The sequence below is a fragment of the Belonocnema kinseyi genome, chromosome 8, assembly GCF_010883055.1.
Source record: "Belonocnema kinseyi isolate 2016_QV_RU_SX_M_011 chromosome 8, B_treatae_v1, whole genome shotgun sequence".
NCBI lineage: Eukaryota > Metazoa > Arthropoda > Insecta > Hymenoptera > Cynipidae > Belonocnema > Belonocnema kinseyi.
The window spans coordinates 80,355,924-80,370,778 of NC_046664.1; the positions used below are offsets into that span (position 1 = coordinate 80,355,924).

The 14,855-nt window shown below is 31.3% G+C and overlaps 1 protein-coding gene across 2 annotated transcripts in view; it reads right to left on the reverse strand.

Moving 5' to 3' along the window:
• The window catches only part of LOC117178985 (lysosomal alpha-mannosidase-like), a 37,884-nt gene that overhangs the window by 1,937 nt on the left and 21,092 nt on the right, over window positions 1-14,855 (reverse strand). For both annotated transcript variants that reach the window (XM_033370586.1, XM_033370585.1), the window contains exons 8-16: window positions 13,495-13,628; window positions 12,724-12,937; window positions 11,546-11,739; window positions 10,628-10,833; window positions 8,084-8,295; window positions 2,855-3,086; window positions 982-1,099; window positions 597-873; window positions 224-463 (exon numbers count right to left, since the gene is read on the reverse strand). In XM_033370586.1, the coding sequence (XP_033226477.1) occupies window positions 224-463; window positions 597-873; window positions 982-1,099; window positions 2,855-3,086; window positions 8,084-8,295; window positions 10,628-10,833; window positions 11,546-11,739; window positions 12,724-12,937; window positions 13,495-13,628 (1,827 nt within the window). The remainder of the gene's footprint in view (window positions 1-223; window positions 464-596; window positions 874-981; window positions 1,100-2,854; window positions 3,087-8,083; window positions 8,296-10,627; window positions 10,834-11,545; window positions 11,740-12,723; window positions 12,938-13,494; window positions 13,629-14,855) is intronic.

Sequence of the window (14,855 nt, forward strand, 5' to 3'; positions counted from 1 at the left end):
TTATTGTGTGGTAAATTTCGGATTTGCTCCTCTGAATGTCGTCATGAAACTTGCTCAAATTTCATATTGCTTCCAGTTATTTCAGGATACATAAATAAATAAACAACATAAATAATGACAACTACTTTTAAATAACAAAACTTTAACAAGTTTTGTTATTCAAAACTAAAATCACTCGATCCTAAGTGGTTATTTTTTGTGTAGGAAGTTACTATGTGCTTACATGCATCCTATAATTTGTCTTCCAATCATCATAGGATGTGGTTTCAAGAGGAGTAATAAAAATCCAAGGTCGAAGCGACAAACTTATAGCCTTATTTTTTTCCTGAAGTACAAATGAATCGGACTGACTTCCAATTAACACAGAATGTTCTCCTCTAGCTACTAATCCTATTCCATAAGCAGTTTCATTTAGAGCTTCGTTGACACCAAAATTATCATCGCACAACAATCTTCTGTGAACCTGGAAGATACGATTTTTAATTTTTAATATTCAACAGAAACGGAAAAATGGATTTAAAATTTTCTCAACAGAAAATCCTACTAATCAAGATCAAAATTATTAGTAAAAAGTAATTGATAAAAAAGTTCTTGACCATCAGTTCAATTTCACCATCCCTTAAACTACTGCCTCCTTGTGCCCTGTCAGTAAGAACAGCCATTTTTAATTTTCTTTCTTCATCGCTTATGGAGATTTTCGTCGTTACTGGATAGTAATTTCCAGCAACTGGCTCGTCGAGGTCTAAGTTCCATGTTGGTCGTTCATTTCTCTTTCGTTTTAACATTTCTCGACCATTGCTGTCAGTTAAAAATTCACCATTTGATTGCAAGTCTGTTGTATATTTAGTTATTATTTCTTTTCCAATACCGTCACTGTAATAATTTTATAGTTAAATATTTTAATAATAACCGTAAAAATTAAGTTTTATCTGAACGTTTAAATGATTTTTATAAATTGAGATTTAATCAAACAAATCGTACTTGATATCAATGGGACCAACAAGCCAGCTAAATTCGATTCTTTCTTCTCCATCGTAAACTCTAACAACCTGGCTGATCCACTCGTTGATGGTTAGATGAAGCTCTTCCACCAAGGGACCTATAATTTAATTTTTTTCTTTTTTATAACAATCAATGCTGCTTTAATTTTTGTTAAAATGTTAATGTTTATTATCTTCAAGTAACTTCTAAAAGACTATCTACAGCAGGACCTAAATTTGTGCAGCGAAAAATTAACTACTTTCTAAGCGAAATTTCAATTTTTATAACGTAATACTCGTACTTTTTTTAATCCTCTTTTTCTCATTTTTTCAATTTAAATGTTAGGAGGAATTTTAGAATTCAAAGAAAACGTCCAAGTATCTTTGGTTGACAATTTTTGGTTTTAAAGATTGTATTATTTTATTGATTCAATTATTTTTTCGTACAATTCAACTATTTGTTCTAAAATTACATTTTTTGTAGAAAATCATCTGTTTTAGTATAAATTTCAGCTTTTTCGTTAAAAATGAAATTATTTGGTTACAAATTATTCTCTTTTGGTTAAGGGTTCAACCTTTTTTTTTGTTGATTCGTCTTCGTTGGTTCAATTTAATCAGTTTTTATCTAAATTCTTAATCTTTCTTGGTAGAAATATTAACTATTAGATTTTTTATTAAATATTATTATATTTTGGTTAAATGTTTAGGTTTTGGATTTAAAATTAAAGTCTTTTTTCAAGTCTCGACTCTAACGTTTTTCCTTGAGAATTCACCTCTTTTCATCAAAAATTTGACAATTTGTTCGAGATTTCTTTTTTTCTTTCTTGATTAAAAATTCCTGTTTGGTTGAAAATTCATCTTTCTTGATGAATTTTGGTTGTTGTAAATTTTTTTTTTAATTTTTGGCGGAAAGTTTGACTCTTTCATTGGAAATTCATATTTTTTAGTTGAATTCAAATTTCTTTAAATACAATTAAAATGTTGAAAACCCGTCCTCTTTCGTTGAATTCCACTGTGTTAAATATATATAAAATAACAAATGTTAAATTTTCCGTTGAGAATGTATCTTTATCAACTCGTCTTTTTATTAAATAATGCAACTATTTCCCTTGAAAATTCAATTATTTAGTTAAAAATTAAACTATTTAATTGAAAAATAAGTTTTTTTGCAAATGAAACTGTACTGTAAAAAATTTGGTATTAGACAAATAAATTAAATAATAAGTTCAAACATTGTCTTCTTTCTTATTCAAAATTCTTCCTTCGTTGAAAATTCGACATTTATGTTGAAACTTCCTCCTTTTTGTTCGAAAATTCATCTCCATTGTTGAAAATTAGTTAGTTTCTTGTTTAAAATTAAATGTTTATTATTAAAAATTTATCTTTTTCGTCAAATATTTATCGATCTGGTTAAAAATTAATCAATTTAGTTGAAATTTCAGTCTTTTAAATTGAAATGTCAGAAATTTAAATTGTTTTAAATTTAACTTAATATAGCACTCATATTACTTCATTTAAAAAAATCAATCCAGTAGGCACAAAATTTGGCGTCATCTTTACGACGTCGTTACGACATATTTACGACAACTTTACGACACCCTATGTCCATGTCGTTTCGGTGTCTTTACGATATCGTAAAGACATCGTCAGATCATACGACTTATTTACGATATCGTTAAGACATTATAACGACATGGAAATAGGAGATCATAAAGTTGTCGTGAAGAGGTCGTAACGATGTCGTAAAGACGTCGCCAAATTTTGTGTCCACTGGGAATGCCCTTATCATGTGAAAAATCTTTAGACCCTTATCTACAGAGAAAAATAATGCATTGTAATGGCGAATAAATTAAATATTGCAATAGTACACGAACCTCTGATTAGTGCCGCATTTCCATCATAGGGAAAACCTCTGATTCCAGTAGTTACATTTGGTCTAAAGATATAGGCACCAGAAGCACGACCGTTATTTCCAGCCATCCACTTTCCTGGGTATTCACTTACGACTCCCGCATAGTAATAGATTGATTGTGTTAGTTTAACTCCTTTTTCAATTTTAGATTCGATAATAACTTCCCCAGTTGTGTCAACACTGATACTAAATGCCTAAAAATAAAATGATCATACTAGTAACAGTGACAAAAAACGGCTAGGTGGCAATTCTTGACTCGTTTGGATCTCGAATGTTAAGCACGGACTGCGCGGTTAATACTCGGATGGGTGATCGTTCGGAATTCTTGCTTGGTAAGCTTTGAATTGCGTTTAACTAAGGTTTCACACCGATAGATGTAAGCACTCGATAATATCCAGTGTTAGTTTTCTACAGTTCTCTATTTCTCTCCACAAATCATAAAAAATCACAATTTTGTTTTAAAATAGTTTGAAATCTTTTTAAATATTCTCTTAAAACTACTGTTTTTAAAATACAATAAACTTTTCCAATTTTTCTGAGAAACCTGAGAAAATTTGTTGTCCTCTTCAAAAATTTAAAAAGAACATAATCAGTTTTTAAACTATTTTTAAACTTATGTTTCAAATTATCTTTTGCAATCTTTTTAAACCGTCTAAATATCTCGTAAATTGGCAAATTTTTTAAAATCTGCATTTTGTTTAATTTTTTCCAATATTTAAAAAATTTAAATCCTTTCGGATTTATCCAAAAGTTCTAGATATTTTTTTAAATAATTAAAATCTTACCTAATCTTTTTTAAAATTCTACAAGATGAAAAAAGTTGTCTTAAACTCTTCCAAGTTCTTTTTATACATATTTTAAAATCTTCATAAATGAATAGTAACCTTTTAAATTAAAAAGAAATTTAAATGAATATTTGTTATAACAAAATTTTATCAAATATTAACAAGTAGTGTTATCAGTAAAAAAATCGTCTTTTTGTAGAAAAATATTTGAATTAGGCATTTTTTTAGAGTTCTGCCACAACTTCTAACTGTTTTGATTGGCTAAGATTAAACCGGAACCAGAAGTGATGAAAAGCGCGCGATTTTAAAACAAAATTTTACAATAAATTCACAACTTTGAGGAATAAAATGAGGAAACAGATAAAATAATATATAAAAATGTCCACATATTATGAAATATATGAAAACAGATATATTAAGAAAAAAAACTATTTCATTTAGTGTTTAAAAGTTAGTTTTGTTAGTAGTTGAAATATCAGGGATTTTTATTAAAATACGTCTTTTTAGAAGAAAATTAATCTTGTTAGTAAAATTGATCTATTTTGTTAGATTTTTTTTTGGGTTAAAAAATGGTTTTTTAAATTGAAAATTTTCAAGGAAGGTTGCAAAAAATCGTAGTTTTTCACACGATTGCAACCCAAAATATATTTTTTTATCAGTTTTGTAGTTTGTTAAATTTCATACTTTTTGTAGGAAACTGATCTTTTTGGTTACAATATTTTGTTGAAAACTCGTGGTTTGTTTGATTGAAAAGTAATTTCTTTAAATGTTAATTTAATTTCTCGACATTTGGTTGAAAAGTGATCTTTTATAATTGAAAGTTTAATTATTTGGTTTGAAATTAATGTATTTTGTCCAAAGTTAATTTTTTGGTAAAAGATTAAAGTCCGTAGTGAAAAATTCATTTTCTTGGGTGAAAGGTACGTCATTTTTATTTAAAATGTATTTCTTTCATTGAGAATTGATTTCTTTTGTTGAAAATTCGTTTTGTTTTCTTTGAAACCATTTTTTAAACTGAATGTTTAACTATTTTATCTTCAATTTAAAATTGAACTATTTTGTCAAAAATGCATATACGTCTTTAGTGTATAATGCGTCTTTTTGGATAACAATTATTTTTTGTTTGTTGCTAAAAACTGAACTATATTGTGGGAAATTACTTGATGTTTGAAAATAATTTCCATAACTAAAAATTAACATGTTCCATTTTTGGTTAAAAATTAATCTTTTTTTAGTTGAAAATTCAACTATTTATTTAAAAATTCACGTATTTTGTAGAAAGTTAATGTTTACGGTTGAAAATAAATCTTCTTAGTCTGTTCGGTTTTTGTTTAAAAGTTATTATTTTAGATACAAAGTTAACTATTTCATTCAAAATAAATGTATTTTGTGACAAATTAATTTTTGTTGCTGAAAATGAACGTTCGTTTTTGAAAATTCATTTTGTTCGGTGAAAGATTAATCATTTTCGTTACAAATTTCTTCCTGTGACTAAAAATTTATTTATTTTGTATTTTAGATAGAAAAATAATCTTCTTTGTTGGAAATTCATCTTTATGGTTAAAGATTTCACTATTTTGTTAAAAATTCATTTTTTTAAATTCATAATTTTAGATCAAATTCATCTTTTTCCTTAAATATTCAGTGAAAAAGTTTTTCTAATTAATATTTCTAAGTTTGAAATTGAACTAATTCGTTAAAAAATCGTCATTATCAGTTGATAATTAATTTTTTTACTAAAAAAATGTACTATTTCAGCTTTAGCTTAAAATGTTAAATGTACCTTATTTTTATTTGAAAATCCGAATTTTTTGATATAATAGTTATCTTTTTGGTTGAAGATACATCGTTTTAGTAAAAAATTAATTTTTTTATTGAAAATTAATTTTCTTAAATAAAAATATGAATGTTCCATTTCTTGTTGAAAATTTTACTTTTTTCGTTAAAAATTCACTTAATTTGTTGAAAAATCATCTTTTTTGTTAAAAAAAATATTGTTCTTGGTTGAGGACGCCCCCATTCAGTTTAAAGTAATTTTTATTAAAGATTTACCATTTTAATTTAAAGTGTATTGTCATCTAAAACTAAGTTAACTATCATGTCCCCTCTATATTTTTACATCAGTCGTATATATTTAAATGGATGCTTTGAACAAATCAAACTTTTGCGCCCTTTGTAAGGATTTCTGGTTCCGGACTAATTGCGATGCGCACTCAGTGGGCACAAAATTTGGCGACGTCTTTACGACATCGTTACGACAACTTTACAATATCTTTACGACATCCTATGGCCATGTCATTTCGATGTCTTTGCGATATCGTAAAGAAATCACCAGATCATACGACTTATTTACGATATCGTAAAGACACCTTAACGACATGGACATAGGATGTCGTAAAGTTGTCGTAAAGATGACGTAACGATGTCGTAAAGACGTCGCCAAACTTTGTACCCACTGGGCAGTGACCAGTCTGTGTGAGCCTGTGTGAGTTTGTGTATCAACTCTACCTAGAGGGTATTTTTTTTGCAACAACAGTGGCAAAGTTTCCATGCGCAAATGAAAACTCACCAAAAATATAATAAGTTTCACTTTAAATTTATGCTATTATAGTATGCTGATGAATAAACAAAATTTCGTTAAGTTATGGGATTTTAATACAAACGTGTAATCAATACAAAAAAAAGCCAGAAAAGCAAAGTAGCGTTCTCAAAAATGTAAATATTAAATTTACTACATTTTCTAAAATCTTCAATAGAAAATAAAATTAGATTTTTTATTACAATTTTAATGATTCTTTTAAAGTATGAAAATATAGTTTGTCATAAAATAATTATAAAATTAATAAGACGGAAACTAACAGACAATTATTACTAATACAATTATTACAATACTAATACACAAAAATTACTCTCAAATTGTTAAAACAAATGCTATTTGATTTTACGTATTTCACTTTTTTTAATGTAAAAATTGCCATTTTTCTAACAAATAGGTGTAATTTAATTCTAAAGAATTTTGGATCAAATAAAATGCGATTTTAAAAAAGTGGCACTAATAATAAATGAATGCACAGCTTAAGGACCTCTACCCTTTTCTATCCGTTGGGCAATCTTAAATTTTATCTATTTTTTTTAATCCCCATTTTCCTGTCCAAGTGAATCCATTTCTATCTTTCTTAAAATATAAGTTAGCCCTATCTTCTTGAATATCAGTCTTTCTATCTAAATGAATCCACAGCTTATCCACCTCTATCCTTTTCTATCCGCACTCTATCGGCACTCTTAAATTTTTTCTATCTTTTTTAATTCCTATTTTCTGATCCAAGTGAACCCATTTCTATCTTTTTGAAATAAAAATAGCCCTATCTTCTTGAATCCCAGTCTTTGTATCCAAGTAAATCCATTCCCATATTTTTTTTTATATGAGATAGCTCTGTCTTTTCAAATACAAGTCGTTATATCCAAACAAATCGTCCGCTTGTCTACGTCTACCCTTAGCGAGGCGCGCGGCAGTTGACGCGCATTCCTGACTTAGTACCGGCCGGTTCCCAGTAGGTGGCTGACTGTAAAAGTCAGACACAAGTAAAATCATTTGCACTGTCGATCCCTGCTGGAAGTAAATAGATAGAGTCTCTATCCGTTTGAATCATTTTCTATCTTCAAGATTAAAATGGAAAGAATCGATGTTCAATCTTGACCCCTCTTGACCCCATGTCCTTTTCTATCTTTCTTTCAATCTACAGTCACGTCTATTATTTTAAATCGCAGTCTTCCTATCCATATCTATCGACACTTATCCACATGTATCCTTTTCTTTCCACTCCCTATCACCATTCCAGTGTTTCTTTCTAAATGAATCCCTCGCTTATCCACACCTATTCTTTTTTATCCGTTAGGCAATCCAAAATCTTGTCTTTCTTTTCCAATCCCTATCTTCTTATCTCATTGAATCTTTTTCCATATTTTCTTAAATATAAGATAGCTCTATCTTCTTGAATCCCAGTCTTTTTATCTAAATGAATCGTCCAGTTATTGACCTCTATTCTTTTCTATTTCTTAGGTAAACCAAAATGTTGTCTATACTTATTCATTTATTCAGTTATTGTTACTCATTGAATTAGTAGATTTTTACTACTATCAATTAGTAGTTTTCTACTAATTCAGATTCAGAGAGAATATTATTAATTCATAACAAACTCATTCTCAAATTATTTTTATTTAAAAGCAGATTTTTGGATCGTAAAACTGCTTAAATTTAGAATTTGTTTATAGCAAATTGTAGTCGGAGAATTATTTTATTATTAATTATTTTACCTTAATGCACGCTTATCAGCCTCGGTGACAAAAATAATATAATAAATAATAATAGTTAAAAATAGTAATAATAGGATTTTTTTCTTATTTACCTTATTCGATGCATGAGTATTTGGATTTTCAATTGAATCGTTCACCATAACTCGCTTTCTATGATCATTTTTGCGAACGTAATATGACAAATATCCTAAAGGAGGTATTCCAGTTGCTAAAAATACAAGTTCATCTGAAGCAGAGGTTTGTCGACCAGGAATTTTTTGAATTGTTGTCGGAATTGGTACTATTTGTGTTACGACTTCGTTTCCTGGAAGAAAATTTTATTTTGCATACTATTGATCCCCATTGAGTTTATTTATAATTTTAAATCAAACTTAGTCAACGTAAGAAGTTCTTTTTCTTTTTGTTAAACAATTATCCAAACCTACGGTTTCAGAAAGTGGAGAACTTCGAGTCAAACATCCCTGTAAAAATTTTACTCTTTCTTACAATGTCGAGCGCGAGCCAATGACACAAAACCCCTCTCAGTGATATCAACAAAACGACCCCCACTACTAAGCTTGTGCGCGTTGAGCGCAAGCCAATCTGCAGGACTCTCTTAATACTCCCACTCGCCTGCATCGCGAATGGAGCGCTACCGCCGAAGCGAAGTCTATAACAGGACGGTCTGCGTGACCAAGCTACGAGAGATGACGGATGTCATCGAACAGAAGATTGGTATGAAAGGAATCAGGATAGATGAAGGTGTTTGGCTCGCATCTGCCCTAAAGACTTTGACGAAGATGTGTGGCGCGCATCACTCTCGTAAGCGGAAGGGCTTGCCGCCCTATACTGCACTTTGATCAAAATGCCTAAAAATCAGAAACTGATTTTCAGAGACTGGACTGACAAAAACTTCCGGACTTTTAGACCCTACTACAAAATCAACGAGAGTGAACCACTGAAACTATCAAACCGATTTGACGAACTTCAAACTTTGGAAAATGTAGACATCACTGACCTACCTCAGACGGAGCAAGAGAAAGTAGAAAAATCGATTACTGATAATCAGAGCAAAAGGAAGAGACCTTTTGAAGACGAACGTAATAACATGGAAAGTGACTTCGCACCGACAAAGTATGGTGCCCCATCAAATTGTTAAGGACCTACTTGTTAGAAATGAAATCTCATTACACACTTATTCAATGAGGGGAGAAAAAAATTTTTAAACTCGTCATACACGGACTGGGACACTTTGCTACATAAAGCGTCAAACGCAGCCTCGAAGAACAAGGATCACAAGTTGAAGATGTCGTGAGAATTAAGCAGAGATCAGAAGAAGCAGCATGGCGAAATCAAATCTACCTCGTAACCTTCCATAATGACGAAAAACCGGAAGTTGCTTTTAAAATAAAGGCAGCTTTCTATCTGAAGATTAGATGTAAGCACTTCAGAAATACCAAAATGGTCACCTAATGTCGTTGGGTCCAGAGATTCAGACATAGAACACAATAATCCTATGCCAAAACTAGCTGTGTAAAGTGCTTAAAGAGCAGCTTAAGGCAGACTGTCCAAATCTTAGAGACGAAGATAACTCGAAGTGCGTAAACTGCAAAGGCGAGAACCCAGCTAATTTCACAGGATGTGAAACATACAAAGTCCTCTTGGAAAAGTGCAAGAACTTCCAATGAAATAACGAGGACAGACTCAAAGTTAACGATAAAAATTTAAATTTATTAAACATTTCCTACTAGAACTCAGGTGAGCTAGAAAATAGGATGCACGAAGTACCTACTTTCTTTCAACAATAAGAGGTAGATATATTAATTGTTGGAGAAACGTAATTTCAGCATCGCTTTGCTGAATGTGAAAGAATTGTCTCGTCCTTTCTCAAAATCCCACTCACAGATAATTTCAAGAAAATAACCCACAAGGAACTAAGCAAAAGAATCAAAAATATCATTTTAAAAAGCACCTGTCCGTTTATCAGAAAAAATGCAAGGATCCATACTAGCCAAACAGCTGCAGGTCCATTAGTCTTCCTAATACAATGAGCAAATATTTTGAAAAGATAATACTGACTTGCGTTATCTATCATCTCTAGGAAAACCGCAACAATGCGGGTTCAGGAAAGGTCGTGCTACGTAGCAAATTATGCGCCATTAGCTTCAATTTCAATCAAAGAAAACATACTGAAGCTTTTTTCTTCAATGAAGAAAACTTTTACAGAATCTGGAATAAAGGACTTTTTAGAGAGTTATAAATAAAAATTGTCCAAGAGGTCATGTCCAATTGAATACAGTTTTATCTTGGCAAATGAAAATTCCCAGTCGAAATAGACCAGACATTCTCAGAGTAGAAACCTATCCAAACCGGTTTTACCCAAAGTAAGGACCATTATTCCTTATTATCTACGTAAGCAACATCTCTAAGTTTGCCTAAGTTTCAATTGAATTGATTTGTGAAGGACACCGCACTATTTACTTCCTCCCGATCAGTTCCAAAAATCTCAAAATATAAATTTTAAAAAGTCAGAATCAATTCTATATTCTCAGACAGAAGACCAGCGGAAATAGAACCACTGAAAATGTTTCATAAACTAAAGTATAAATAAATAAATAATAATAATAATAATAATTCGAGAAATTTAAAAACTTTACCTATGTAATCTAATACTTGATAAGATTTTCCTGTGACGGGAAGTCTGACAAAAGTTCTAAGAGGCTGACTCGTTGGATTGTAAACGGTAACAACAAAGTTTTTATTAACTTCTGTGTGCTGACATGAACTTATATTCAATAATGGACAAGAATAGAATTCTAGAGATTCCGTTTTTTCGGATTTTTTTCCATTTTGTAACATTTTTCTGAAAATAAATTTAGAAATCAGTAAAGTTTAGTTCTATATTTTTTGCAAATATATAATAAAACATTAAATATAAAAAAACACATAACTTATTTCACAAAATAATTTTCCCACCAAATATCAAATTCTGAGGATGTTCAATAGATATCTGAATCTATAAAATAATTTTTGTTAAAAATTATTTATAAAATTAGGAATAATATTCTCACACCTAATTGTCACTAATCTTGGAAGAGAACTAAAGGCGAATTTTTGAAGAAATATATTTTAGGTTAAAATTGCTTATTAGACAATAGTACAGTTTTATGCTTTTGCTTTTCTTTAAAGTAAAAGTTGCAATTCTTATTTATTCATAATTTCGCAATGCTTATTTTACTGCTTAAAGGATACTCTTCAAATCTCTTTGGTACTTTTTTATTCAAAATAATTTATTTAGGAATAATATAATTGTTACTATTATGAACAATATTTTTCTTAAAGAAAATTATTTAATAAATACTTATTAAAGACACTTATAATTTTTTTATAAATAATATAAGCCCGAGAATATTAGGATTAATCAAGGATTGGAACATTTACTTGAAGAGAAAAGAAAAACCTAAAACTGCGAATTTTGAACTTGAGATACGTAGTGAGCATCCTCACGAGAAAACTAAAAATAAAATAAATTGAAATAAAATAATGTAAGTAAATAAATAAAAAGGCAAATAAACCTCAAGGTGTGGGAACTAATTTTCTCTCCATCGTTTATACTTTTAGATAAAATTCTAGCATAATCGTGAGCAACGACTTCTTTTTCTGTTCCTGTAATAGCATCGTGATGTTGTAAGACGCCCATGGCTTCACGGAATTTAACCAATGCCAAGTTATCTGGCTCATTGCTTACAACTGAAAGTTGTTTAACTACCTAAAATAAAATTTTCAACACAAAAATCCTAAATTATTAATTTTTCTCGTAAAGCGAACATGATGATATGTGAATTAACAAAAATTCACTTTACGACCAAATAACACAGCCCCCAAAAAAATTTCTGCAACCTGAGCTAAATTATCATACTTATAGGTCTCATGCGTTTTTGGGGTCACTAAATCCGAATGCGGGGTCAGTTTGACGACACCAGGTCTGGATCAAGATTAAGTGAAGGTCAAACTCATTAAAACCTTTGAATCAGCGTGAACCACTACTTTAAGAGACTTTTGGGGTCGCTGAATTGGACTGCGAGGTCTTTTTTACCCCATCGTTTCGGTGTTAATCACTACTTTTAGAAGTTTTTGCTTGGAGAAAACTTCTACTGTTAGAAGTTTTTGGGGTCGCTGAATCCTAATATGGGGTTAATTCGACCCTATAAGTTCAATTCCATAGTTTTCTCAATTTTGATCCTAGATGTTGTGGTCAATCTGACCCCAAATTCGGATTCAGCGACCCCTCAGATGTTCATCGTGAAGTAATAGGGTCAGTCTGACCCTGGATTCGGATTAAGCGACCTTACGTTTGTGAGATCGCTGAATCGGAGTCAGGAGTCATTTTGACACGATTAGATAAGGATCAAGGTCAATTGAAGGTCAAATAGAGAAAACGATTGGATCAGAGAAAACCTCTACAGTAATTCTTTTGTGGGGCTGTGTGATAGGTTAAACTAATTTAATCCCCGTTTAAGGTTTTTTAATTTAATCCCCGCTTAAAGTTAGGTCTTAATTGTTTTAAAATACTGGATCAAAAACAGAACATTTGACATAGAAAATAAAATTAATTTTTTACCACAGATCTTATCATTTGGGACTACAAAAAATGCAAAATGCGTCGAAAAAAACTGTAGGCCCTGTATTATTGATAATAATGTATCAATAATGATAATCATCATAAATATAATTAATAATAAAATGGCCTTACTTGTAAAAAGTTGTTGCCCATTCTTTCATAAAATTTAATCGTTGGTCGAGAAGTATAGTAACCAGTCCAATATGCATTCCATTCACTACCATAAGGGAAGAAATCATCACTTTTTGATGACCATGCTAACTTTTCTTCATTTAGAGCTTTTATGTAACAAGACGGTGTTGAATAAATTGCGTTATAATCGGTTCCATTTAGCAAATTAATATACCTAGATGACAAGCAAATTAATTATTGTTAAAATTAAAGTTAGTACAATATAAATTTACTTATTTGGTTTATTTTGATTAGTATTTTACGGTCGATCGTATGGAAAAACATGAAGTTTCAGCTTGATTCACCTAATATTGATTAGCGAAACCTCTAAATGTCATTATATTTCTAAAACAAAACGAAAATACGTTTACAGTCGAATCTGGATTTAGTGATTATGGAATTAGTGTTTCCGAGACTTGACTTCTCACGGCGGTGATGGATAAGAGGAGCTGCCGGAAGAAGTGCGGTGTTCACTCAGGCGTGAACAAACAGAGAAAGAAACAGGATAGGGGCAAAACAGTTCCGAAACTCTGGATTTTTGGTCACCGTCAATCTTGAAACCGACACTATATCCAGATTTGACACTATTTTCTTGTCAATTCGAACAAATTTAGGTGCTATGTGCACGGAAATTCGACAAATAAATTCAAATTCATTTCTGGTCCACTCTAGTCTGCATACTCAAAAAACGATAAAAAATGGAGAAAAAAGTTATAAATATTCATTTCTTACTTGTTGAGTTTATCCAAGTTAGTATACCACATATCAGCATTTTTGTAAGCAAAATCGTTTCCCATAGTAATTAGAATATTATTTGTCCTGTAGGAGCTTGCTTGACTTTGGACATAGGACAAAAATTCCTCCACCTAAGAAATTGGTTTCAAATTGTGTAGTTTTCTTAGATATGAAGTACTGATTATAAAAAACATTTCTGTGGCGAAATGTTGTCACAGGCTTATACTGCCCAACATGTCGAAGGCATTTTTGGTTAGAGATGGATTTTTATTTGATCATTTTTGCACGGGGCTCTCCCGGTATATATCATCAGTCACGGACGCATTTTTATAATGTAATCAAGTGATCTGATGAAAGCAGTCTGCCTAGACATATTGGACAAAGCCTGGTTTTACCCCACCGATTATTATTACCACCGATTATTATTATTATCCTTATTATTATTTTTTTTTTAAACATTTCTGTGGCGAAATGTTGTCACAGGCTTATACTGCCCAATATGTCGAAGGCATTTTTGGTTCAAGTTGGATTTTTATTTGATTATTTTGCACGGGACTGTCCCGGTATATGTCATCAGTCCCGGGCGCATTTTCATAATGCAATCAAGTGATCTGATGTGATCAGTCTGTCCCGACATATTGGACAAAGCCTAGTTTTTACCCCATCATTTAAGGGCTGGGTTGCAGTCAAGTACACGATGGGGGGACCTACAGCTTGAGGTGGGTTCCGAACCACCAGAACCTCGGTAAACGTATATTGAAAAATTTCCAGAGGTACCGGCTGAGGGATCGAACCCCGGACCTCTGAGGTGAAGTCTAAGTGTCTAACTAACTGAGCTACCGAGGCTCTTTGAGCCATTGATTATTATTATTTTGTGTCTTTATTAAACTTTTACTGGGATAAACCTGGTTATACCTTGTCCTGTATCGCAATGACGAATCCTTCCGTTTTTGGATACAGAACACCCTTTCTGAGCCAAATATTGGATTCTTCAATATCCACTTCATTTTGATCTAACGTTTTGGGGTGCTCGCCATGGATGGTTTTCTGCTTCCATTGTATTTCTAATTTCACTATGGTTTCTGCCCTAATATTCAAGGCCCTATCTGGGGACAAATTTAAAGGCGTATAGGCAAGATCCGATTTACAGATGCTACTGTAAAGCGCAACATTGCGTTTGCTGTTAAAATAGTCTCGCAAATGTATACCTTGTGTCTCACATAGTTTTTTGACATCTGTAACGCCCCTACCCCTTAAATATCGTGGTAGAACGACCCTGTTAATCCCTGAATTTTATGGTGCATTCGGAGCTTCGTCACTTCTACACGAACAATTCTGTTTAACTTTTCAAGGTCGAT